This window comes from Eleutherodactylus coqui, chromosome 6 (assembly GCF_035609145.1).
Source record: "Eleutherodactylus coqui strain aEleCoq1 chromosome 6, aEleCoq1.hap1, whole genome shotgun sequence".
Lineage (NCBI taxonomy): Eukaryota > Metazoa > Chordata > Amphibia > Anura > Eleutherodactylidae > Eleutherodactylus > Eleutherodactylus coqui.
The window spans coordinates 51,354,913-51,381,877 of record NC_089842.1 but is presented as its reverse complement, the minus strand read 5'-3'; the positions used below and the strand labels follow the sequence as shown (position 1 = coordinate 51,381,877).

General features: G+C 46.6%; 2 protein-coding genes across 5 annotated transcripts in view; one reads left to right on the top strand and one right to left on the bottom strand.

Annotated features, from left to right (window-relative positions):
* The window catches only part of DVL1 (dishevelled segment polarity protein 1), a 172,056-nt gene that overhangs the window by 55,301 nt on the left and 89,790 nt on the right, over positions 1-26,965 (bottom strand). The window contains exon 1 of one of the 4 annotated variants that reach the window (XM_066606815.1): positions 2,062-2,109. The exons of the other annotated variants lie outside the window; for them this stretch is intronic. The gene's annotated coding sequence lies outside the window, so the exon portion shown is untranslated. Of the gene's footprint in view, positions 1-2,061; positions 2,110-26,965 lie in introns of those variants that run through there. 4 annotated transcript variants of the gene reach the window in all.
* Positions 9,169-13,385, top strand: LOC136632149 (uncharacterized). Its single transcript, XM_066606819.1, has 2 exons — positions 9,169-9,212; positions 11,673-13,385. Exon 2 carries the CDS (start codon positions 11,720-11,722, stop codon positions 12,635-12,637), a length of 918 nt encoding a protein of 305 aa, XP_066462916.1. The 5' UTR covers positions 9,169-9,212; positions 11,673-11,719; the 3' UTR covers positions 12,638-13,385.

Sequence of the window (26,965 nt, the reverse complement as noted above, 5' to 3'; positions counted from 1 at the left end):
GTACAAGCTGGGGCTTATTTACTAATGCTGTCTAATAGTTAGCCAGTGCAAACTTTAGACTAGACAGTCTTAAAATGCACCAGATTTATCACAGTAGCTTCGCTGAATGATGTCTGTTGAAGTTTAAGACTTTCTAGTCTATCTTTATGCCACTTTTCAGTGGGTCAATTTTGAACAAAAATTGTGCTTTTTTTTTTAAAACCATGCCCGCTTTTCTACAAAGAATTTCCCCCTTTTCCGGAAACAACATAAAAGTGTCTTAAAGTGTCTACGGACCCTTTCACGGGGCATATTTGCGCACGCAAAATTTGCACATGCAATACGCAGAGAATAGAATCTATTGACTTCAATGGTTTTGTTCACATGCGGTTTTTTGCTTTCCTGAGCACTTCGGTTGCGCAAAAAAAAAAGCAGTATGTTCTATTTTTTTTGCTCATTTGTGCCCACATAGTGCCCATAGAAATCAATGGTGATGCGCAAACGCACGCAAAATACACTAGGAGGTGCGTGAAACACTGCACAATTGTGCAGAAAACCACTAGAATTCATAATTAGCCGTTTCAAAAATGCATATTTGTTTGCCGCGTGCAAATAAACATTCCTTGCGGGCACAAAAAAATACAGTAAATTACGCCGATGCGCGTGCAAAAAAGCATCGTTCATTCCGCAAATACGCACCACTCAAGTGCGCACAAATATACATACGTTCGTGTGAAGGGGTTTTAAACACATAGCAAGGGCTTCTCCACATGGGCAGATTTTAGCCCCGTTACGCGATTGTGATAATCAGAGAAGCACAACGGGATGAAACAAAACCATCGATTTCGTTTTCACTAGCGGTATTCTTACCCGTTAATAGCACGGGTGAGAAAAGATAGGACTTGCCCTATGGTTCTTGCACATAGCTAATACTATGGACCTATGTTCCCGCTGTTTTACTTAAATGCGCTTGCTACAGCGAGGAGTTTGAATACTCCAAGAAAAAAAAATCCTGCTCATGCGCATCTATGTTGCGCGTACGGCCACGTGTTTTTGCCCTAAATGTTGTGCAGAGCATGGGGGACAATATTCTAGCAAAATTTACACCAGAAAAACTGTCAACCTTTCAATAGTAAATAAGCCCCCTAAGAGCACCAATATGTATGTACAGCAGCTGAATGCATCATTTCACACTGCGGGGCGGCACTGATTGGCTATGAAGATATGTCAGTACAGTTTACCCGCTACCCTGCTTAAAAGCACTAGTAGCAATAAGCTGTACAAGATAACAAACCCATCTCAGCTGAATCTAGCAAACTCGGCACTGCTACATCCATATGAAGTTATGTCAATAACAATACTGCATCTCCACTTCTAGTTGATTTGGCATGGAAATCATCCTCATTATTATTTGACACTCCCCCCCCCCCCCCCCGATTTACATATTTTAGGATGATGTTTCCAATCCCATCAGATGAGACTTATTAATGGATACTTCGAAAACTAACATTTTTGTAACACAGAACTATACATATGACTTCATCTGCTGATCGTTCTGGTTGGTCTTAACTCTAAAATCCGCAATGAAGTTTGCGCTCATTTGCTCTGGGCTGTAAGATCCTAATAGATGTAGCAGAGCTGAGTGTGTTAGTAAACTCTTTGCTGCTGTATTGTTTACACATTGCAAAAGCAACATGTTTACAATAGATGTAGCAGAGCTGAATGTGTTAGTAAACGCTTTGCTGCTGTATTGCATTGCAAAACCAACGTGTTACATAGTGTCAAGTGGATGTAGATAAGCCAATGTGAATTTTGAAAATGCTACATATGGGAAATTTGCACAGAACTAAATTCTACCGCCATAATCCGTTCATGCTGTAAGTCGCTGATTTGGTGCAGATTTGGTTATGGATTTTGGTGCAAATGTCACCTTTGCAACTGAATTCAAATTGACGGGTGAAATCTGCTGCGCCAAATCAGCGCCGTGTGAACGCACCCTGATGACGCTGCTCTAATGAACTCCCCAAACTGAGATAAGCCACCCCAAAACCATGCAGATAATACAGAGGGTCACTTACTTACATAGTTTAGTTGATGGTCATTTGCAGCTATTCCGACACCCCCAGCACAAGCTACCTGAGAAGTGCAGGGACCACCAGCGGTCCTGACAACTCGCCTCTGTGAGCCGCTGAGGTCACTGCCATTGAAGCCAATGAGATGTAAGCATGTAAATGTACTGCTGGCAGAGACAGCCCCAGGCGCTAGCTTCTCTGAGATTGATAACCAGGCCACTTCAGAGCTGACTGCCCTAAGGGGGTGAATGTGGGAAGAGAGAAGACCTCATTGTTTCCTCCATCATGGCCTTTTTTTTCCTTTTTTTTTTTTTTTGCAAGGAAGTGATTTAGCATTCCCTTTGATGCTTGTATGACATGATCTGCGGTCCCCGAGGATTTAGATACCAGCAATCTCGTACATTACTATAATAAGCCCATGTGCCCCGCCATCCTGATGCAGAACATTCACAATACAGAAACTGGAAGTTCAAGACTTTTGTCAAGATGTTCTACAAAGTTCTATCTCCCACAGAGGATCGCTCTTAGCTCACCTACACTTCAGCTTCAAGTGTGCCCGTTTAGGCCAGTGTCACACGGGCAAAAGGGCATTTATACTGCGTATTTGCCCAATGGGTGTTGCGTATTTGTGCGCATCTGCGTGTTTTATTGTACTTTTTGTACCCACAAAAAAACACACAACCAGGGTCCTATTTATTGAAATGGGTAATTAAGTTAATTAGTTCAACGTGTGCTATTTTCATGCGCAGGAAAATAGAGAATGCTGCGGGCACAAAATACGATTAGGTGAACTAACCTATTGAAATCAATGGGTTCTATTCATTGTGTATTGCGCACGCAAATACGCTCATGTGGCACAACTCTTAGGGCTAACTTCGCACTGATGACCGTAATATGGGGCCGTGAATCACAGTATGATATTGCGCTCCCCGCCATGGGAATTCCCCCAGGATGCGAGGCGTCTTCATGGCAAAACAGCCTGCCATAACTTCCGCCGAGGAAGTAATCCTTTGCTGCCACTGACAGTGGAGAGTCGCAGAGTTTTGCCCATTCTTTTCAATGGGGGACCTCACATCATGGGCACATGGTGCGATGCTTCGCCGTCCGCATTGAAAACAATGAGAGCTGCAGTGCGAGATCACACAGCAAGATAGAACATACCGCGGTTTGTGTCCTGCGTAGCCACGCATCGCAGTGCCATGCGGCAAAACATCGCTCAGGTCTATGACCCCATTCTCATGTGCATGACACCATGACACCCATGCTTTTCAGTGGTTTCCTTCACATTTGCCATGTTTTTTCTCATGCAATGCTGCGTGAAAAAAATTGCGACATGTCCTATCTTTCTGCCTTTTGCTCTTTTTTATTGCCCATGTTTCCCTATGGAGCCTTTGCTTTATCGCGCCGCAACGAACAAGCTTGCGATTTTCATGCAATGCGATGCGGTTTTAGCATTAGAAGGTCCTTTTGTCTTTCTCGCATGAAAAGCGTGGAAAAAAACTAGTGAGAAAGTCGCAAGCAGCAGCGATGTTTTCGCGAGAAAAAACAGCACTGACGCTCAGAAATCGCATGAAAAAGATGCGATTTTGCCGCAATTTTCTCTTAATGGCCCCAATAGTACTAGTACCCCCATTCAGAGGTGTAACTATAGAGGATGCAGGGGATGCGGTTGCACCCGGGCCCAGGAGCCTTAGGGGGCCCATAAGGCCTCTCTTCTCTATATAGGGAGCCCAGTACTATGAATAAAGCATTATAGTTGGGGGCCCTGTTACAGGTTTTGCATGGGGGCCCAAGAGCTTCAAGTTACGCTTCTGCCCCCATTGGTAATATTGTGCCCCCTTAGATCCCTTGAACCATGGCCACAAGTAGTTTTACTCACATCTGCTCCAGCCACTGGAGACCCTGCTTCCTACCCCGGTGTCTGCGTTCCTGCAGTACAGCACGTAGCACAGACGCCGGGGAGGAAGCAGAGTCTCTGTATACAGTAGCCATGGCAGCCTGAGCGGAGCTTGCACCCATGGCTGCTGCTTGGTACAAAATAAATACCGGCAGCGGTCCTGGAACTTAATTACCAGCCCGGCCGGTGGTTTACTTGTCGGGTTGCAACCCTAGTGCCATATTACATACGGATCTATACAACATAGCCCCATAATATGGCCAAAAGGATAAGTACTGATAAGTAAGAACAATTGGTGCATTCTGTTTTGTTTAGAATGAGTTGTCTAAGAGCCTTTGTTCTAGCCATGCGGTGCGCCCTTACATCTGGGCAGTGTATGTACGTGTGCTGTATCCGTGAGCATACGTAGGGGTGTTTATTTGCACGTCATGTGCTCTTTATGGCTCATTTATATTGCTTTAGCCCGTAGCAGGTTCGGCTCAGGCCCATGTTCTTCAAACACACCAAATGAAGCTGTCAGAGGGGTCATTAATCATGGCAGCCAGTCGGCTACTTTCTCATTCTGCAGTTTGCTGCTGTTTTCTTAAAGACATTTTATGTGGAAAGCCGAGTCAGACATGATCAATTGTAAGTCCAGTAATTATACGATGATTCTATCAAATACTGAAAGAACGGGCTTCAGCGCGGATCCATAGACTTCTATTATGTACCCATACATTGCAATTCTGTATGATGGCCGTCTATATGATCTCTACCGGCAAGAATTCAGCATATTTCATCACTTGAATGTCAAAATATGGCAAAAACTGTGGCAAATAGGAGAGGTTTAGCACGAGGCATTGTGAGCTGAAGCTCAATAGACTTGGAAGGAACCTCCAGGGTCATCAGGTCCAACCTTGGAAACTTTTGAACCCTAGTGCAAAATCTGTAATGTGATCCCGCCTTCCATGTGCTATAGATGTCTTCTTATGTGCAGAGCGGTCTTTTGCCCCGTGAAGCCATAAGGGTGTGACTACTACTTCTGCACTCCCAATAGCTAAGCCCCTGCAACTAGCCCTTTGCCAGTCTCGTTATCACATAGGAAAGGATGTGCAGAAGAGAGGCCGTTGACAGCGCTGCCAACACTTGAGCTAAATTTTAAGCTTTGTCAATGCCAATTTTGATGATGCTTGTATGTCAAGTAACCGTATACGGTAACCCCTTAAGGACCAGAGTGTTTTGGCTCTAAAGTGACTTTACGTATGTGGTCGTTTTATAGATCTCCCCTCTGTTCCTTCTGGTCTCCCCCGCCGCTCCCCGCCGGCCCCCGAATCTTTACAGACGAGCGGGGAGATACTCGGCTAAGGCACTACTCGCTCGAGTAGTTAGCCTTAGCGTGTATACTCACTCATCTGTAGTTCTATTCAATGTGTAGTGCGCACGCAAATTTGTTTCCATTTTTTTTAAAATTATGGGTAATGTGTGCAAATAGCAAAAAAATAGGATTTTTTAAATTTATAGTTCCTCATTTTCAAAATTATTATATTTACGTTAAAAAAACGTATGGCAATGGATTTGTTATTTTGTTTCGGACATTTTGATATATAATTTGTATCATTTTGGATTACAGGGTGGATATGGTGACAGTTTATGTTGGCACCAGCAATGGGTTATTTTCTCATATATATATATATATATATATATATATATATATATATATATATATATATATATATATATATATATATATATATATATATATATATTTTTTTTGGGGAAGGTTTTTTCCCCCCACTTTTTACTTATTTTTGTAACTTTTCTTAAACCTCTATGTCTTCCATAGAACAATCACACTTGATTTTTTTTTTATTTCACACTTTTCCACTGTAACTGGAGCATCCATAGGAGAAAATCCACCTGTAGTGACAGTAATCACTTTCATAGCTGGTCAGGAGTCTGTTAAGGCCCCACAGCTCTAACATGCCAGGCGGTGTCGGCAATCAAGTGATCTCTGGATCCCATGCAGTGCCACTTCCTGTATTCTCTACATAGCGCTCATTGAGCGCTATGTAACCTGTAAAAGAGAAGACAATGCCGATTAAAAAAACTTCTCTCTTCTCCTCTGGGTCCTTGGCTGTGTCTGACAGCTGGGGACCCAACCTTCTCCTACTAGATTGCAGGAGCAGGAGCTTTAATCCCATGCTGTATATTTACTATCGGCCAGCATTAACCCTTTCCACTCTAATTTGTATTCTGGTTTTCCTAGGGGTCTTACTCTTTTTCTGCCGTTATACAGCGGCGCTACATGCTGGCTAAAGCGAGTACTGCATTAGGTGACACTTTGGATAGGCTCCGACAGCAGAGAGGCTGGCAATATACAGTAAGAGAACCCCAACGGACGTCTTCCAACATAGGAGATGTACAGCCTTAAATTATGTCTTCAGACGTCAGACAGTGGGTTGGAAATGGTTAAAGCCTACAACGCTTTGTCCTTAAAGGGGCTGTCCCGCGCCGAAACGGGTTTTTTTTTTTTCCACCCCCCCCCCCCATTCGGCGCGAGACAACCCCGATGCAGGGGTTAAAAAAGAACACCGGAGAGTGCTTACCTGAATCCCCGCGCTCCGGTGACTTCTTACTTACCTGCTGAAGATGGCCGCCGGGATCTTCACCCTCGGTGGACCGCAGGGCTTCTGTGCGGTCCATTGCCGATTCCAGCCTCCTGATTGGCTGGAATCGGCACGTGACGGGGCGGAGCTACAAGGAGCCGGCATCCAGCACGAGCGTCTCCATTGAGGAAAGAAGAAGACCCGGACTGCGCAAGCGCGGCTAATTTGGCCATTAGACGGCGAAAATTAGTCGGCTCCATGGAAACGAGGACGCCAGCAACGGAACAGGTAAGTGAAAAACTTCTTATAACTTCTGTATGGCTCATAATTAATGCACAATGTACATTACAAAGTGCATTAATATGGCCATACAGAAGTGTATAGACCCACTTGCTGCCACGGGACAACCCCTTTAATGGGTTAAATGGAGGTCGTTTTTTTTTTTCAAGAGACTGGCAGAGGGCTATGCACTATGTATGCTGTTTACATTTATTTAGGGAAAGCATCTAGTGTCTGTGATGAGACTTATAAAGCCATACAATGCTTCTCTGGGAAATCAATGCAAATAGGAAGATGGAACAATGCCTCTACAGAGCCACCTATTAGAAAGCACCATGCTGCCTTCTAATAGGTGGAGCTGTAGAGGCATTGTTCCATCTTCCCATTTGTTTACATTTATGACATGATGATTTGTGGTCTCTCAGCACTATTTGAAAGACAGTTTATTTGGCAAAAATCCTGGTAGCATTCACAATATTAGTAAAATTATGTTCTACATGTCTAATTAAAGCGATACCCCAGTTTTGGGGCAAAATTCTGTTTTGGAACAGAAGGAGTAGAGGGGTATATGGCCTGTAGCTGCCCTTCTTTGCAGTCCCCCTAATCCACTAATTTTGAGTCCTATTTTCAGCCATCCAAGACAGCAGACAATCGTTAGACTACCAATGCACTGTATATGTTCGATATATGCTCACCTGATCATCAATGGCCAATCAGATAGTAGTGCACAGTGTGCATTAGGTAATTAGAAAATTGCTGCAACCATCTCGGACAGCCAAAAATGGTGCCCAAAAACGGTGTTATTGAAAAACAGCAAAGTGTATAACGTAGCTGTGGGGGACTGGGAGGCGGGGCTAGCTAGATGGAGAGGAAGGAAGCGACCAAGGGAAGGTGTTAGAGGGATAGGAAAGAGAAGAGAGGAAGAGGAGGAGTCAGTGCTCAGAAGGAGAAAGAAGAGTGGAGTCGCACCAGGAGAGGTCTGCAGCAAGTCTGAAGATGGAGCACCTAACGCAGCAAATTCGGGAAGCGGTGGCCAGCCAGGGTCCCCTGTGGCTCGTGAAGATGGCCGAAGAGTACCGGTCGGCGGCAACAGCGGCGGCGGCGTTACCGGAGGCGAGGCCGGAAGAGGAGCCAGCGGCGGAGTGCGGCGGCACGGAACCTCGTGGGAGGCCGCAAAGACGGAGGCAACCACCGGCAAGATTAAGCCCCAGCCCAGCGACGAAAAAAGGGGGCAGAAGCAGCCCAAGAGCAGCGGGAGCGAGCCGGAGTGGAGCGGCGAGGTCGCAGCGCCAGGCGGAGGCTTACAGGCCTGGGGAGCGTAGGAGTGGGGACGAGAGCGGAGCGGAAGGCGGAGGTCTACTCACCGGGAGAGGAGGAGCGGTGCCAAGGTCGGGTAAGTCCTGCGCGGGCAAGGGGAATCCTGTGGCGGTGCAGGAGATCATGGCGGAGGTGAGGGAGAGCGGGACACGTGTCTCCCTCAGCAGGCGGAGGGATCTGCGAGCCGGAAGTAGTACTGGCGGGAGGCCTGCACTTCGGAAGGAGGCCACAAGGGGCTACGGGAGCGAGTCCCTGTTCAGCCCGGAGGAGCGCAGCGGGGGGGGGGAGGGAGAGCTTAGCGGGGGTAGCGAGAGGGAAGGGGGGGGGGTCGGATTTCAAAGAGAGGTGTCAGGAGGATAAATAGAAGGGAGAGTAGGGATAGTGGAGATAGTGCAGGCAGTATAGTTTTCATGAGAAGGGGGCTTGGGGCGTTGGCAACAGCCCCTCCGCCTGGAGAGGGGAGGGGGGGGGGAGGGGCGGGGGCGCTTTATGCAGCAACAAGCAATAGTGGCATCAGGGGCAGCAGGTGGAGGGCAGGGCGCCCGACACGAGCGGCACACAGGCGGGCGCTCACCGGGCAGCTCGTCAAGGGAGCGAGCTAGTTGGCGCGCTAGGGAGGAGCAAGCAGCAGGGCAAGGTAAGTATGGAGGGGTGGGGGGGCGCAGAAGCGAAAAAGGGGCGCAGCGGTTTAGGGCAGGCAGAAGAGCGCGGGTATCTACGAGCTCGTCAGCGTCTCCAGAGAATGAGGGTCGGAAAAGGAAGGCCCCTCTAATGGATACACAGAGAAGGGCAGGAGCGGCGGTTGTTTACGATAGGCGCAGCGGCCGGGAGCGGGACGCTCGGGCTTCACGCGATACTTCATCTCTCTCGCCGGCTTCTTCCGCAGATAATAGGTACGCTCCCCGCAGTAGCAGACACAATATGGCACCTTCGGCCGGTAGGGCATTCAGTGCGCAGAGCCAGAGAAACCGTGGTGTCACCCATGATTTGGGCACGGAACGAACGCAGGCCAGAGGCGGGATCGTGTATCAACGCCACCCGGCCCGAGCTTCCTCTTGGCGGAACCAGGGAGGAACAAGGCGGGTGAGTCACACTACAAAAATGTTTGGGATGTATCGGTAACATCAGGTGATAAGTATAACGAAGATTTTATGGGTGCGCTTAAAGCGCTGGTAAATCGTTCTGGAATTGAGAAAGGTTTTGCTCACGCACCCGAGAGCTCGCAAGGGGCGAGTCGTAGGGGCGAAGAGTTGTGTGATGAAGAGTTTATGGGAGCGCTAAAAGCGCTGGTAAATCGTTATGAGGTTGGTAAAAGTTTGGCTCACGCACCCGAGAGCTCGCAAGGGGCGAGTCGTAGGGGCGAAGAGCTGGTTGGTGACGGCTTAAGGTTCGCAGATACACTTTTCTGCGGGGTAGCCCCGCTCGGGGTGGGCTTGACGGAAGAAGTAACGGAGAAAATTAAAAATGGTACATATGTTGACATATGGTCACTATTGTCGGTGGAACATATTGCGGTCGACAAAGAACGGTTTTCGGAACGTGGGACCGACAAAAAAGCGAAAGTAGCCAAAACATTTGGTAATTGGCTACAGGCGTTTTTAATGTTGGCACACGTAGCTTGTCAACACAGCCCACAGAAGGGCCCTGAACTAATGGTGTATATGAACACCATTCATAGTGCTTATAAACTGCACGGAGGGTCGGCGTGGTGGAGGTACGACGAGGATTTTCGTCGTCGTATTTCCGGAATGAGGAACATAAGCTGGGCCACGAAGGCAACGGATGTGTGGATCCAGCTTATTCTTTCACAAAAACCGGTAAAACCGTTTTTTCAGGGGACCGCTGCAGGCGCCAGTGGACAGCAGGCACCTGCGGCATCAAAACCCTCCGGATCGTGCTGGGCCTTCAACGAAGGTCATTGCCGATTCTACGCATCGTGTAAGTTTCGGCATGAGTGCTCAGTGTGCGGAGGAGCACACTCCGCAGTACGGTGTTTTAGGCGACAGAGGACAGCAGTTACACCAGGGGTGCCCAGCGCAGGGGCGAACCCCAGTGAACGTCAGGTACCTGGAGCGGTGGCTCGTCCGGTACCACAGGACGCAGGAGGCAAGATTAATTAGGTTAGGTTTTACGGAAGGTTTCCGGATACCGCACAACCCGACTTTTTCCCTTAGGCTCTGCGACAATCTAAAATCGGCTCGAGAAAACAAAGAGTTAGTGATGGAGAAGTTACTGAAAGAGGTAGAATTGGGTCGGATGGCGGGCCCATTTCGGGAGCCCCCATTCGGGAACTTGCGGGTTTCACCTTTGGGGCTGGTCCCGAAGAAGGAACCGGGCAAGTTCCGGCTTATCCATCATTTATCTTTTCCGACGGGTGATTCGGTCAACGACGGGATTTCGAAAGAGCAAGCGGCAGTGTCGTATGCGTCTTTCGACCGGGCGGTGTATCTAGTCCGTCGGGCGGGAGCTGGCGCAATGTTAGCAAAGGCGGACATTGAATCAGCTTTCAGGTTGCTTCCGGTACACCCTGATTGTTTTCATCTGTTGGGGTGTAGATTGGAAGGGTGCTATTTCGTGGACATGTGTTTGCCAATGGGATGCTCTATTTCGTGCTATTATTTTGAGGTTTTCAGTTCATTTTTGGATTGGATACTTCGATTCGAGACGGGCATCCCTTCGGTATTACACTATCTGGACGATTTTTTGTTCGTAGGGCCCCCCGAGTCAGGCGTATGCGGTTTTCTATTGGCATCTTTTCAGAGGCTGATGGAAAGAGCAGGCGTTCCCCTGTCCGCGGAAAAGACAGTAGGGCCAGTGACAGCTTTGGAGTTCTTAGGTATCGAGATCGATACTAAGGATATGGTGTTTCGGCTACCAGAGGAAAAGATTGCACGGCTGCGGCAGATGGTAGAGACCGTTGGTACATCACGGAAAGTTACACTGCATCAAATGCAAGTGCTGCTGGGCCTGCTAAATTTCGCGTGTCGGGTCATACCTATGGGACGCGCCTTTTCGAGGCGATTGTCTTTGGCGACGAAAGGGGCAAAGGAGCCTCATCATTTTGTCAGGGTGACAAAGGAAATGAAGGCGGACCTGCACATATGGAAGGTTTTTCTCGAAACTTTCAATGGGCAGGTAATATGCCAAAGGGAAGAAGTCGACAGTGAGGAGCTAGGACTGGTATCAGATGCAGCGGGAGCCTGTGGTTTTGGTGTGATTCTTGGTAACAGGTGGTGCAACGCCATGTGGCCGGAAGCCTGGGTCGAGAGAGGATGGACGAGAAACATAGCTCTGTTGGAAATTTTTCCCATCATGGTCGCCATTGAACTATGGGGCCCGGTGTTGGCTAATAGAAGTATATGTTTTTGGTCGGATAACCAGACGGTGGTGAGAGCGGTAAATAAACAGTCCTCAGCGTGCAAATTGGTGTTGGCGGCGTTACGCCATTTGATTTTGGATTGCCTACAGCATAACATAAAGTTCAAAGCGAGCCATGTACCAGGACATTTAAATAACAAAGCTGACGCTCTTTCTCGATTTCAGATGTCGAAATTCAGGGAGCTTCACCCGACGGCGGACGTCGAGGGGGTATGTTGCCCTGCTTTCTTATGGCAAATAATAGAAAGGAGCTCCTGAATCTGGTCCGTAAGTCGGTATCCGAAGCCACATGGCGGCGCTACAATGCGATTTGGAAGCAATGGTTTGAGGTCGCCGGGGGTGGTTTTCCGGATACGGAACAGGCTAGAGCGGTTACTTTAGACACATTGGCGAACCTGCGCGGGCGGGGAGCGTCGGCGGATGCGGCGAGAAAACACGTTTCGGCAATAGCATTTTTGTTACGCTTACACGGGAGTCGGGACGTGACAAAGGATTTTGTTTTTACGCAAATACTGAAAGGTTGGAAGAAAGAGAAGTTTTCTCGGGATGGGAGACGCCCGATCACTTTCGAGCTGCTTTGCGCAATGATGAAGATAATGGGATCAGTATGTGCGAACGCGGAAGAAACGGCGCTTTTTAGAACTACATTTTCCTTAGCCTTTTTTGCAGCGCTGCGGTTGGGCGAATTAGTATCGACGAGTAAAAATAATCCGGGAGGTCTGCAATTTTCGGATGTTTCGCTCGGGGACGACGATATTAAGATTTGCATAAGAAAATCGAAAACGGACATATACGGAGCGGGAGAATGGTTGCGGATTCGTGCGCTGGGGACAGAGTGGTGCCCAGTAAAGTTAGTTAGAGACGTTATGGCACGCCACAGTGGTGGCGGCCCGCTATTGGTGCACGCAACGGGATTTCCGGTAACAAGGTACCAGTTCACGGCGATAATGCGGTCATGCTTAAAAAACCTGGGTTTGGCGCCAAACGATTTTGGGTCTCATTCGTTTAGAATTGGGGCGGCCACGTCGGCGTTTTCCTGTGGGTTGCGAAGTGAGGAGGTAAAAAGGGTGGGTAGGTGGAAATCGGAGGCATACCGGTCCTATGTAAGGCCGGATTTGAGAGTACTGTGAAATGGTTATGAGTTTGATGTTGGGGACAGTCTTCCCCTGTTTTTTCTTTCTTGATTTGTTTTACAGGTTCAAATTGGACAGTGTGGGTGGTAGGACACTCCTACATATTTTGGGCCGAAAAGAGGGCCAGAGCAAGGCCGGTGGGTCCCCATTTGGGACAAAAAGACGTATGCGTGCAATGGCACGGCGTACGAGGTTTGAAATGGACCGGGCTGCTCCAAGAGGTGCTGCAAATCAGCAGGCGGTCACCCGATAAAGTGATCTTGGTAATCCACGCGGGTGGAAATGATCTGGGGAAAGTTAAAGTGGGAGAGTTGCTAACGTTGATGAAAGAGGATTTATACCGTTTTAAAAAATTCTTTAACGACGTTATTATAGTCTGGTCAGATATTGTGGCCAGAAGGTTCTGGAGGGACGCGAGGGATATGGAGGCTATAGAGAGAGCGAGGAGGAACGTTAATTTTAAGATGTCTAAATTTGTTCAGTCAATTGGGGGGGTGTCAGTTAGACATTGGGAGTTAGAAAAGAGAGAGATAGGCATGTTTAGGGGTGACGGTGTTCACCTTAGTGATATTGGCACCGACACGTTTTTGTCAGGACTGCAGGACGGGGTAGAGGAGGCGTTGTGGCTGGCATGTGGGGGGCGGAGTGCAGCATAGGGATATGCTGCATCCTTGGTGGCGGTAATTTTATTCCATGCCAGCAATGGATGGAAGGGCTGTACAGGCCCATCATGGGGCTTTCTTACGCCTGGTTGTTTTACGTTAAAAGTTTTAAATTTTATAAAGCGGTTAAGCGGCATTGAAGATGGGTATAAAATGGAGTAAAAGAGAAATTAAATAAAGCTGTGGCCTACCCACGTAAAACGCCAGCAGGTTGTTGTGTCCTTTATTTCATAGATAAAGGGGAGCTAAGAGGTAAATGGGTAGTCCTCCCAGTCTGAAAAACAGCAAAGTGTATAACGTAGCTGTGGGGGACTGGGAGGCGGGGCTAGCTAGATGGAGAGGAAGGAAGCGACCAAGGGAAGGTGTTAGAGGGATAGGAAAGAGAAGAGAGGAAGAGGAGGAGTCAGTGCTCAGAAGGAGAAAGAAGAGTGGAGTCGCCCACCCACCCGCCCTGTAAGGAAAGGGAGGTGGGATAGAGTTATTATGAGGAAGTTAAGTTGTTTAGGAAGTTGTCACAGCTTAGGGTTAGGCGGTAATTTTATTCCATGCCAGCAATGGATGGAAGGGCTGTACAGGCCCATCATGGGGCTTTCTTACGCCTGGTTGTTTTACGTTAAAAGTTTTAAATTTTATAAAGCGGTTAAGCGGCATGGAAGATGGGTATAAAGTGGAGTAAAAGAGAAATTAAATAAAGCTGTGGCCTACCCACGTAAAACGCCAGCAGGTTGTTGTGTCCTTTATTTCATAGATAAAGGGGAGCTAAGAGGTAAATGGGTAGTCCTCCCAGTCTAGAGGAGCGGCAGAGAAGAACAACTCCAAGTAATATAACCACCCACCGGCTTAGGACAGAGTTTTGCCTTGAAACCGGAGGATCGCTCTGATCTAATTGAATTCACTTTAAATTAGAACAAGAATCACAACTTGGATCACTTTAATGGACCTGAATAGACAGTATAAAAGTGCCCGTACATGCTGAGAGTGATCAGTGGTCACGGCAAGTTGCTGGGCTGTACTTGGACTTGTCAACTGAAACAAGTCCAGATGCAGTTTGGCAATTAGTGATAGTTCACATGGGATTACCACAGATTACCTGCAGCATGTACATCCACCTTCAGGCATCCTAATCAGGATAGTACAGTTGGCATTGCTATTAGGGACCCAAACTATTCCAAAAAGCAGCTGCCCTCACAAGGAGGCCATTTATTATATTTACAAATTACTACACAAGTCCCAGTTGGACTTCTGTTTCCCCCTTCCAGAAGGACCCATCAAATATGTAGTATGGCTCCCACGGATCTATGGGCCAATATGTGTGGGATCCACCTAAGTGTCCATCAAAAGTAAGCAATGGGATTCAATATGAAGGACGGAAGGGAGGGAACTCAAGAAACCCTAACCACTTATCTGTACAGAGCCGATACTACTGATAGTAGGCCTGGTGGTAATGAACGCATTTTACAGTTGGGACTTCTAGAAAAGTCAGTTGACCCAAAATGTCTTACACTTCTAAGGAAGTTAGTCAAGTAGCAAACTAACTACAAAATCCATATTAAAACATAAAGCCTCTTGTCTTTGTCATACACTGAGGCCCAAACCTTCATAACCAAAAGCATCACATATGCATTATGTCATTAGGTCAAGCAGTCAAGAATTGGCTTGAGGAGCATTCTGGAGAGTTCCAATGAATGGTGTGGCCTACACATTCGCCCGACAGGGGCCCGAAGGGGCATTTATGGGATGTGGTGGAGAGGTCTATTCACACCTGAGATCCTGCACCAATACCACTAGGCTGTGGGTAGCCATCCAGACGTCTCAACATTCATCCAGATGTCTTCCATCCACTTGCTGAATTAATACTTTGTCAAATTGCTACACTTTGCCAAGGTCACTGGCGTAACTATAGGGGATGGAGAGGATGCGGTTGCACCCAGGCCCAGGAGCTTTAGGGGGCCATTAAGGCCCCTCTTCTCCACATAGGGAGCCCAGTACTATGAATAAAGCATTACAGTTGAGGGCCCTGTTAAAGGTTTTGCATTGGGATCCAGTAGCTTCAGGTTACGCCTCTGGCCGGGGTCCTACATGATCTTAGTTCCTATCTCATGACGTTTGGGATGTCATTGTATAGCATGCAGAGAATGCAATATGGATCTATACAGCAGACCCATAGTGCAGTCCATGAACTGTTGTATGGCTCTGTGCATCTCAGATACTCACGTACATCAAGCCCAATGGCTTGCATGGAGAACTATTACACTCCTGTGGATGTACTCTATTACGGCTCCGTATATGAGACGTAAATTTTAGCTTCACCTTGGTTTTCCTTCAGATCTTTGCCATTTTTGGCCCTCTCCGTGGTGCGTAGAGACAGACTGCGGTCTTATGGCCGGCGGTATGCAAGTCATGCAGCTACTAGGCGCATTTACTACAGTAATGATATTGGTTGTGACTTTTCAGGCTAAATTGGAGGCAATGTCTGATGGGATTTTATAGCAACTAGATTATAATGCAATGATAAGAAGGAAGCGGAGGCCGTGTGACGTAAATACCAAATATATGCGATTACACTGATTGTTTGAGCAAATGGATTATTATTAGAGGCACAGCGAGAAGGAAACTCCACAGCCAGATTAGAGACAGCGCTAATGATTACATGACCATATGCAAGCTAACACTCTAAAGGAAGCGCTCTCTGTTTATTTACCCTCTAACTATTAACCCAACAATCACAGCTGCCTGTCATACCTGCCCTTTGGCTGTCAGGACATGCTGGGAGTTGTAGTCTCCCAACAGCCGGAGAAACATAGGTTGGAGACCATTGTTTTAACCCATCACAGTGTTCTTCCAGCACCATCTGATTCCTCCGTCGTCCCCGAGGTCCTGTGTGCATCTCTTACCCGGGCACTTGCAATCTCTGGCTTTCAATATGACTTTATCTTTGCGGATGACAAGAGTCGGTTACCGTAGCTCAAGCCCACAAGTGGTTAGACATCAGAGGTTTGGCCTGCCATCGCCTGCAGATATGCTTCTGGCTGCAATGAGACAGCTCATCGTTGAGAATTGATTTCTTTGTTAAAGAATAGTCACTGGGCTCTGAACAGATTATATACAGCCAATGACCACTTTATTAAGACACCCATCTAGTAGAGCGTTGGGTCTTCTTTGGTCTTCAGAACCCCAGGAGTTAAGCGTGACATAGACTCCACTAGGTGTATAAATCGCTCTGCAGGCATATTGGCCCAAGCGGACAGGAAACTTCTTGTAGATTAGATGGAGGCACTGGCATGATCTGAACAGCTAACAGGAAGGGTTCATCGATTCATGCTGCTCGCACCAAATTCTGACCTCCCATCAGCATGGTGCAACAGATGTCTGGAATCATCTGACCAGACAATATTTTTCCACTACTTAGTAGTCCAATTTTTTGCTCTTTTGCCCACTTGATTCTTGTCGTTTGTTTCTTTTAGCCAGCAATGACGCTGGAAATGGTTTCCACTGTTATAGCCCACCCGGATTAAAGGGGTTCTGTCATTAGAAAACAAAAATTCTATACTTACCTATTCCTCCCCAGGCTGCCTTCTTCACACATTTTCTCCCCGTCGATCTTCTGTCTCCTGCAGTCCATTGGATAACCTCACCTCCAGTGAAGTGATTCTTCTTCTTCCGGTGACGAACCGTCCATTCTCTGCAGTCTCCTTACTGTAGGGTAATGTTCGCTATGTCACTAGTGACGTAGCGTCCATAGCCTAGCAGTGAGTGCCAAGCTGTTGCAGAAACTATGCATGCGTGCTGTCTTTTTGTAATAGTATACAAACTCTCGCAGCGAGACAGCGCACATGCGCAGTCTCAGCAATAGATCGTCATTCCTTCCTAGGCAGTGAATGTTACTAGTGACGTAACCTTCACTGATCTGCCGGAAGAAGAAAGCAAAGAATGAACGCATCATAGCTGGAGGTGAGGTAACCCGAGGGACTAGAGAAGATCAGCGAGGAGAAGATGCGGTTAGAAGACTGCCTGGGGAGGAATAGGTAAGTATTGATTTTTTTTTTAAATGACAGAACCCCTTTAAGGAACGACAAGTTGTGCATTTGGACACATTAGTTGGAGCTCCAGCGTTGGCTGCAATTCACTTGACTGTGCACTACCTATTCGTTGGAAAGGTTCTTGACATCCTTCTCTGACCCCTTTCAACAAGTTGTTTACCTCAGCAGGATCCCCTTTTGCACAATGGTTTTCCTTGATCACACCGCCTTTGATATAACCGCTCAAAACTGTTGCAAGAGAAAACCCCACAAGGTCGGCAGTGTATGAAATCCTGGGCTCTGCTAGTCTACCACCGATGACCAGGCCTCGTTAGATGACGCTCAGATTGCTTGATATTCCTATTCTAATGCGAATTCATACTGATACAGATCCATCGAAAACTTGTCACTTCATTTTACGGTGCACTCCGGGGTTACGGGTGTCATTTCAATACAGGGAAGCTCGAATTGTGCAAGGGCCAGGGTCTCTAATAATGTAGTAGTGCATGTAGTCTGTAATATAGTCAAGGACTGCATTCACAATTCTGCTGGATTCAAAGCTGAAATCTCCCAGCATTCCTTGTTGGTTCAATGTCAGCACGGTGCTCGCTGTTTTTTTTGCATTCTGGGAAGTGTTGTTTTTGCACCAGACACCGTACATCAGATGTTGGAAAAAACGGTCTTACTACATTAGAGGGGCTCGGCTAAGTTGTCACGGATGTTTCTGTTAATGAGTTTTCTGACTATTTCCAATAACAACCATCATAATTGTGGATGCAGCTCCGGAGTACATCAAGCTGCGACTTAAGATCAGCAAAAGATAACTAACTTTTAACATTTTCTCAATTGTCCCTGGAAGCAACATGGATTGGGTTTCCATGACTGAGTATCTCCTTACAAGCCTGAGGTTACCGCATGTCATGCCAAGCATTAGATAAATATGTCAACCCTACTGGACTCTGGAGCAAAGAAAACACATTCTCTGCATCTGGCACTGTGATGGATGAATCTGGTTTGCTGGAGGCCAAAAGAACACTTTCTGTCTGAAAGAATAGTACAAAAAGTAAGGCCTAAGGCATACAACTGTATTTTCAGTTCCTGTGCTGTCCGAGTCTACAACTGACCAGACTTGGGCAGCACATGGACCCATGGGAGTCGATGTGCCAAATTACACATCATTTTACAAGGACACACAGGCTGCATGAAAAAAGCAGCATTTGTTCACGTAAGCCGCAAGAATGGCGCCCCCCAGAGTTGTCACTAACACGTCATGTCTAGATGTAACCAATGTCTGCAATGGAAAAATATAGACGTGTTAGAATACCGAAATGTTGGAAACACAAAATAGGGCGAGTAATGGCAACCAAAATATGGGGATGGGAAAGCTATCCCTAACTAACTTTTGTATGGCAGAGTCTGCCTAGAAGCAGGATGATCCCTCCCATAGTAGTGGCCCCACATCAGGAACCTAGGAGGCCTAGTCTGTTCCTAGATGGAGGAAGATGTTAAATGCAGATGGAAAGAGCAATGTATACAACACATTAGAAGGTGCAGCTGAATAATCCCCACACAGAACAAATAACCACAGGTACTTGGCTGACAGAAGTCCACTGCCTCACTAAACAAGTCAGGCAGGACAATAACCTTGTAGAGTTGGGCCAGAAATATACTTCCATTATGGCTGATGGGACAGCTATGGGAGACCCCTTCTTGTTGGCCAATCAGTCCATACACCACAAGAAATGTTGAACATTAAACACTGAGGAATTTCTGATAAACGACACCTAAGGAACCTTCTGCAGTAATTGGAAACACTGAGGGATTTCCCGCAGATGAAATCTAAGGTGCCTTCTGCAGTAACAAGAAAGAGGCACTCATCAGTGCCTGGCGCCGAATGACAGGAGCCATGCACCTAAGGCGCGATCATAAGGGCCAGGGCTGAGGTTGTGTCGTCACCCCGGCTCCACTTCCTGATTGCAGCAGGCACGCCGCCACAGCATTACTCTGATCCCATGTGTGAGTAAAACTCACCTATTCAGGTCAATGGGGATGCGTAAAAAACACAAACAGCACGCGTATACCGTCTCTGTGCTATCCATATTTCCCAAATCCATTGCTAAGGCCGGTTTCACACAGCCGAGAATCTCGCGAAAATTTGGTGCGTTGCAAGACGAGCAAAACTTGCGTGAATATGAACTCCATTCTTTTGGGTGGAGTCATATACACGAGCGATGCTCATATGGTGAGGGAAAAAAATTGCGCATGTCCTATCTTTTTGCGTTCCTCGAAACACCTTGCCCATTGTTTTCAGTGGGACAGTAAAATACATCACGCAGAAGTGATAGTAGGTGTTTTTGCCAGAAAAATGCCTCCCATCCGTGTAAAAACACACATTAGTCAGTGCGATATCATCCCGCGTTTTCAGCCCAATTTCTCGCTGGTCCCTGTGTAGGTAGCCTAAGAAATCCAGAAAAAAAGAATTTGGCCTGTTCCAGGTTTGGGGGGGTGGGGGGGGGGGGGGGGGGGCTGAAAAAGATATGTCATACTGTACAAGTAAAAAAAAGGGCACATGCACCCCATAAAGAAGCCATACAGAACTGCACTCAGATAAGAAAACATGCTGACATATTTAGTAGATCCCCGCCATGTCTTCAACCTGTTAGAACAAGATCCAAAATGTGTATTTTCTTAATGTCAAAATGGGTCAAAGTAAATCACATACAGGTTAAACAAATGAGTGGCAGGGGTGGCTACAAATTTGTACTGCTTGCTCTTAGGCAAGACGGCTTCTGAATTCTTATGTGTTGCCTTTGATAATTTTGACAGCAAAATCTCTAGTAATTACTAGAGAAAATATAACATAGAGCATTAAGCTGTCAGGAAGACTAAAGCGCGGACTAATCACAAAAAAATGAATGATGAGGGTATAACAAGAAATGCATTGTGTTAGTTACACCTTTTCTACACTTTTTCTGTAGTCTCTATGGAATCTATGCATTAAAAAAAATTGTAGAAGTTGAAGAAGAGAGGAAAAATTTGGGAATATTTGTACTTTTGTGGACTTTTGAAAACTAAAATTGGATTTGAGTCTTACAGTATCTACATAAAAGGATGATCGGAATAGGAACAGCTGGCGTATAACATCTTGTGATCAGTAACGCAGCACTACGTCATGGCCATGTCAAGATCTGCTCTCAGACAATGTGCTGACCTCTTCTCTGTGCAGCAGAAGGCAACATTTGGCAGTCATGGGTAAACATGGTGACTTCAATGACTCTGACAACAGGCAGATTGTTGGTGCCCGGAGTTGTGGTACCAGTATTACCCAAGCAGTTAAAGTTGTTGGCTGTTCCAGAACTTCGGTATCAAGGGTCTACCAAGACTGGTTGAAGCATGGATAGACATCCAACAGAAGATCACACAGCAGTAGGCCATATGTGGTTGACTCTACAGGCGAGTGTTGGGTAGCACGTCTGGTTTCTCAGCAATGATGTGCCGCAGTAGACCAACTGACCCAGCAGTACAACGGAAAAGTTAAACTAATTTTCACAATGATGTATCGTGCGTCAACTAGGGTTAAGTAACTGAAGTAGTCTTTCATATGCTCAAAAAGTGCCTCTGCCCCATATGAGGACACCAGCACTATAAATGGCCAGCAATGGATTTTGCATCAGGATCTATGAACTTATCTATCTATCTATCTATCTATCTATCTATCTATCTATCTATCTATCTATCTATCTATCTATCTATCTATCTATCTATCTATCTATCTATCTATCTATCTATCTATCTATCTAACCTATCTATCTATCTATCTATCTATCTATCTATCTATCTATCTATCTATCTATCTATCTATCTATCTATCTATCTATCTAATAACATCTTTAAGCCTAATTTTCTTTACTCTAGGTGCGCCGAGCGGCTGTGGAGAAAGTCAAAGCTGCCAGCAGACTTCCTCCACTTCAAATTCATGCTTAAAATGTATAACCTAGCCCTTCACCATGCCAAACAAGTTTATTTCACCTCCCTTGTCTCCTCACTATCCCACAACCCCAAACAACTCTTTAAGACCTTTCACTCCCTCCTCAGCCCCAAGGAACAGGCCCCTGCGACAGACCTGACTGCTGGAGAGCTAGCTGCCTATTTCAAAGAAAAAATTGACCACATTCGAAAAGAAATCTCTGAAAGCTGCGTGGTTAGCCCTGATCCCAGCTTCATCAGCACTGCACCCAGCACCTACTCACTATCTACGTTAGAACCAACGACAGAGGAAGAAGTCTCCAGGCTCCTTTCCACTGCCCGCCCTACCACCTGCGCCAGCGACCCTCTCCCCTCTCACCTCCTCCGCTCCCTTTCCCCAGCTCTCATTACTCACCTTACCACAATCTGCAACCTCTCCCTAACCTCTGGCACTTTTCCCTCCTCATTCAAACACTCCATTATATCCCCTCTGCTTAAAAAACCAACCCTGGACCCGACTAATGCTGCTAACTACCGACCCGTCTCAAACCTCCCCTTTATCTCCAAATTACTGGAACGCCTGGTCTACTCCCGCCTTACTCGCTTTCTCTCTGACAACTCGCTCCTCGACCCCCTCCAGTCTGGTTTCCGCTCTCTACACTCGACCGAAACTGCCCTTACAAAAGTAACAAATGACCTGATGACTGCAAAGTCGAGAGGATATTACTCTCTACTAATCCTCCTTGACCTGTCTGCTGCATTTGACACGGTCGACCATAATCTCCTTCTCACTATGCTCCACTCTATTGGTCTAAAGGATACTGCTCTCTCCTGGTTCTCCTCCTACCTCTCTGACCGCTCTTTCAGTGTTTCCTTTGCTGGTTCTATCTCTGCTCCACTTCCTCTCGCTGTCGGGGTACCCCAGGGCTCGGTCCTTGGTCCCCTTCTTTTCTCTATCTATACTGCCCCAATTGGACAAACCATCCACAGATTTGGCCTCCAATACCATCTCTATGCTGACGACACCCAACTATACACCTCCTCTCGTGAAATCTCTGGACCATTCCTCCAAAATATCACCGACTGTCTGTCTGCTGTCTCTAACACTATGTCCTCCCTTTTTCTCAAACTAAACCTCTCTAAAACTGACCTCCTTGTCTTTCCACCTTCTAACCGACCTCCCCTCAACATCTCCATTCCAGTGTCTGGCACCATCATAACCCCCCGACGGCATGCCCGATGCCTTGGCGTCACACTGGACTCTGACCTCTCCTTTGCCCCCCATATCCAATCTCTGGCCCAAACATGCCACATGCACCTCAGAAATATTGCTAAAATACGTCCGTTCCTAACCACGGACACGCTAAAGACGCTCGTGGTTGCGCTCATCCACTCCCGGCTTGACTACTGCAACTCGCTACTCATTGGCCTCCCCCGCACTAGACTCGCTCCGCTCCAATCCATACTAAATGCAGCAGCTAGACTCATTTTTCTATCCAGTCGTTATTCAGACGCCTCTGCATTATGCCAGTCGCTGCATTGGCTGCCCATCCACTGCAGAACTAAATTTAAACTCCTCTACCTCACTCACAAAGCTCTGCATGGCGCTGCACCACCATACATCGCCTCCCTACTGTCAGTACACCACCCAGCCCGCTCACTCCGATCGGCTAACACCCTCAGACTAAACACCCCTGTAATACGAACCTCTCATGCTCGCCTACAGGACTTCACTAGAGCAGCACCCATCCTCTGGAATGCTCTACCCCAAGGCATCCGGACAATTCCCGATGCACGAAATTTTAGACGTGCCTTAAAAACGCACCTCTTCAGGGAAGCATACCAAATCTCCTGACCTAGTCCCCTGCCCCTCACTATGGTGCTCCACCCTGTTTGCCTTCTGATAAATGATCTGTACATAATATTTCCTATTGCCTGTGTTCCCCACCCCCTGCACCTCCTGTACCACCCTCAACCCATTTGTGTCTAACCCAATGTACCTTATATTGTAATTGTTGTATTGTTTTGCATTTATCCATGCCTGAAAGCGCTGCGGAATAAGTTGGCGCTATACAAATAAAGATTATTATTATTATTATTATTACTTGCTTTGACCAATTGGCAGCAATTAAAGTGTTAACACGGTGCTAGCCTCCCGGATTAATATGATAATGCACAAAACACCCGGGCTGTGGAACAGCGTTATGTGATATCTCTGGCTGGTTTCATGGACCCTCCAGGGATTTATTATTGGCTTAACACCTCCTTTACAAGCTGAGAGGTTACTCTTTCAATGCCTGTGGGTATCACACAAGCTGGCTGGCATGATTCTTCTTTGACACTGTGTTAAGGCTTTATCTATCCCTTTATAGTGAATGTTGACTCCATCACCTCCAAATGCATTAGTCGCAGATAATGCTGCTTTTAAACATTACCTTCAGCAATGGCATTACATAGCTGAAGTCAAGATGAGTGCCGTTCTGTGTAGCTGTGCGCGAGAGAGATACGGGGGCAAAAAAAGCAATAGACTGGCACAGGAGGTAGAAGGTTATACTCATTACCTTTTGCTGAGAAATTATTGGAAACCGTTTATGATGTGTGGCAGACTAATGTGGAAATGTAATGTATTGAATTTATGATGCATGTGTGGCTGAGAGACATTTAGGATTCAGCTGAGATTACTAGAAAAAGTGTGCATAGACTAGAATAGTCCAAATCAAAATGGCCCCCTATCTTGGTAACAGTCACCCCCCACCGCACCCCATTCTGCATGAAGAGCCCCATGCTTGTTCACCCCCCCCCCCCCCCAAAAAAAAGAACTCCTTCCTGTCCTTTGTAGTCAGAGCCGAATCTGAAGATGTGTCTATGGATATTGTGACATCTGGCGAATTAGTCACTCACTAAGATAGCCATCTTCCTGTAGAAGACAGTTGACAGACAGAATAAATTCACATCCATGCTGAAGTTTCTTTTCAATCTGGATCCTGCCAGCTTTTTTGTGCTTCACAGCAAATATTTCTCTACAGCGCTTTACATCAACACAGTGCATAAACAGAACATTAACACCTGGCCGTCTGGCCCCTTACTAAACATATAATGTCCCTCTCTAACAATCAGGTTTATTGGCCAAAACTTTACAAACCACTGATCTACTAAGGTGCATCTATTACCCTGTTGTGCACTGTGGCTCCCACAGGCCACAACTGAGAATCTCTCATCTCTTTTTAACATGCCCTCTCAGGTGGAGCATGAAAAGCCTGCTCCAAAGTAGAGAAAACCCCTTCTCAACCAACCATTCTCCTGAAATCTGGATGCTTAGTGGCTCAAACACACCACTACAATATTTCTCTACAGCTCTTTACATCAACACAGTGCATAAACAGCACATTAACACCTGGCCGTCTGGCCTCTTACTAAACATATAATGTCCCTCTCTAGGCCTCATGTCCACGGGGAAAATCAGGCCCGCTCCGGATTCTCCATGGAGAATCTGCAGCGGGTCCCTCCTGCCCCGCGGACATGAGCGCTGAAAATAAGAATAAATGAGAATAAACTCACCTCCCATCCGCTCCGTTTCTTCTCTTCGCGGCGGCGCCATCTTCTCTGCGTCGCGGCCGGATCTTCTTTCTTCGCCCCGGCGGATGCGCATGATGACGTCGGTGACGTGCCCCGCGCATGCGCCGTCTCGAAGAAAAAAGATCCGGCCGCGACGGAGAGAAGATGGCGCCGCCGCGAAGAGAAGAAACGGAGCGTGTGAGTAAATTCCTATTTTAGGTCTCCCGCGGATCCGGACGGCTTCCATAGGCTTCAATAGAAGCCCGCGGGAGACCCGCATGAAAATGGAGCATGGTCCAGATTTTTTCATGCTCCATTTTTAAAAAAATCCCTTTTATTGACCATCTGCGGGTATTTATCTACCCCGTGGGTGGTCAATGCATCCCTATGGGGTGCGGATCCGCGGGCAGGAGAAGAGTTAAAATCCGCAGCGGATTTTAATTCTTATTTTGCCCGTGGACATGAGCCCTAATAATCAGGTCTATTGCCCAAAACTTTTCAAGCCACTCATCTACACAAGGTGCATCCCTTACCCTGTTGTGCATTGTGGCTCCCACAGGCCACAACAGAGAGTCTCTCATCTCATTTTAACATGCCCTCTCAGGTGGAGCATAAAATGCCTGCTCCAAAGTAGAGAAAACCCCTTCCCAACCAACCATTCTCATGAAATCTAGACACTTAGTGGCTCAAACCCACCACTACAATGGCTCATTTGCCACAATATATTCACATTTTGAGTCTGCAAAACAGGGTTTTTCGAATGTGCTTCATTCTCTAGAAAGTGTCTGTCAATCATCAATGACCTCTATAAAGGGAACTCTCTCTAGGGCCTCCTTCACATGACAGCATGCATTGATACGTTCACCCGTAAGCGTCGTATAATCGCATGAATGAAGAATTGCCACCATTGAGTCCCAATCTTTATTCGCGTATTTTCATCCATTCACATGAGCCACTGCTGCATATCGGCAAGTAAATGCGCAGAAGCCATGACAACCAATGCTCAGAATGACCACTAATGCTTAAATAGAGCCAGCTGTCTTCTTTTCCCAGTATTGTACACAGGGTAATTTGCTCCCCTTTTTTTCCACTTTCCATTGAAGTCTATTGGAGCTTCCAGCGTATTTCGGCAAAAGATATATTTTCACGAGGTGTATAAAATTGGCGACTGAAAACGGTCGCTTTTGTGCTATTTTTCCCGGCGTGAGTTTTTTTTTTTTACACGGCCAAAAATCATTCTTCTGAATGAATACATTGGAATCCAATGCATCGCATGGTCGCAATTTGGGGGCGATTTTTTTATACAGCTAAATACCTGTGTAAATATGGTCATGTGAATAAGCCCTAAGGACGAGCTGAATGGTAATGTGGTTGCATGAATCTGGGGACTGGGTATGAGACCCGGCCCTCAGACCCCACATCACCTAAGCTAGAAGCCTCATCATTTAGTTTAGGGTACGTAGAGTTGATGACAGCTTCCCTTTAAAGAAAACAAATGTGGCAGCATCCAACTGGCTCAAAAGTCCCTTATAACATCTTTATTCTCCCATAACAAAAACGATTAAAGCAACGTTTCGACCCCCTATTAGGTCTTTGTCAAGCTCAAGAGGTCGAAATGTCGCCTTAATCGTTTTTGTCATGGGAGAATAAAGATGATATAACGAACTTTTGCACCAGTTGGATGCTGCCACATTTCTTTTCTTATCTGTGCTTTTTGGATGCGGTTCTCAGCCTTGTGGCTGCTGCATCTATAGTGGTCCTGCCCTGGAGGAGATTCTCCATGTGCTGCTGGTAACATTCTACGTCTAGGTTCTCTTTAAAGGGGTTGTCCGCTTTAAACAATTCCTTTTTGATAGAAGATGCTCTTTGTGGCTGTTCTATACCCCGAATAATTACTAATTAATGCTTGTCCTGGGTGGTAGAATCCCCTCTACTAACTCAGAATTCACTAATGAAATATTTAAAAATGGGTCTTCTAAACTAAACCCTTAGGGCGCCTACCCACTGGCGATTTTTTTTCCTGCGATGTTTTGCGTTTTTTCTCAAGAGCAATTAGTATAGAATGTGTTCTTGTCCATCTGGGGTTTTTTTTCCGTTTCGTGGGGTTTTTCACATAGGAACTG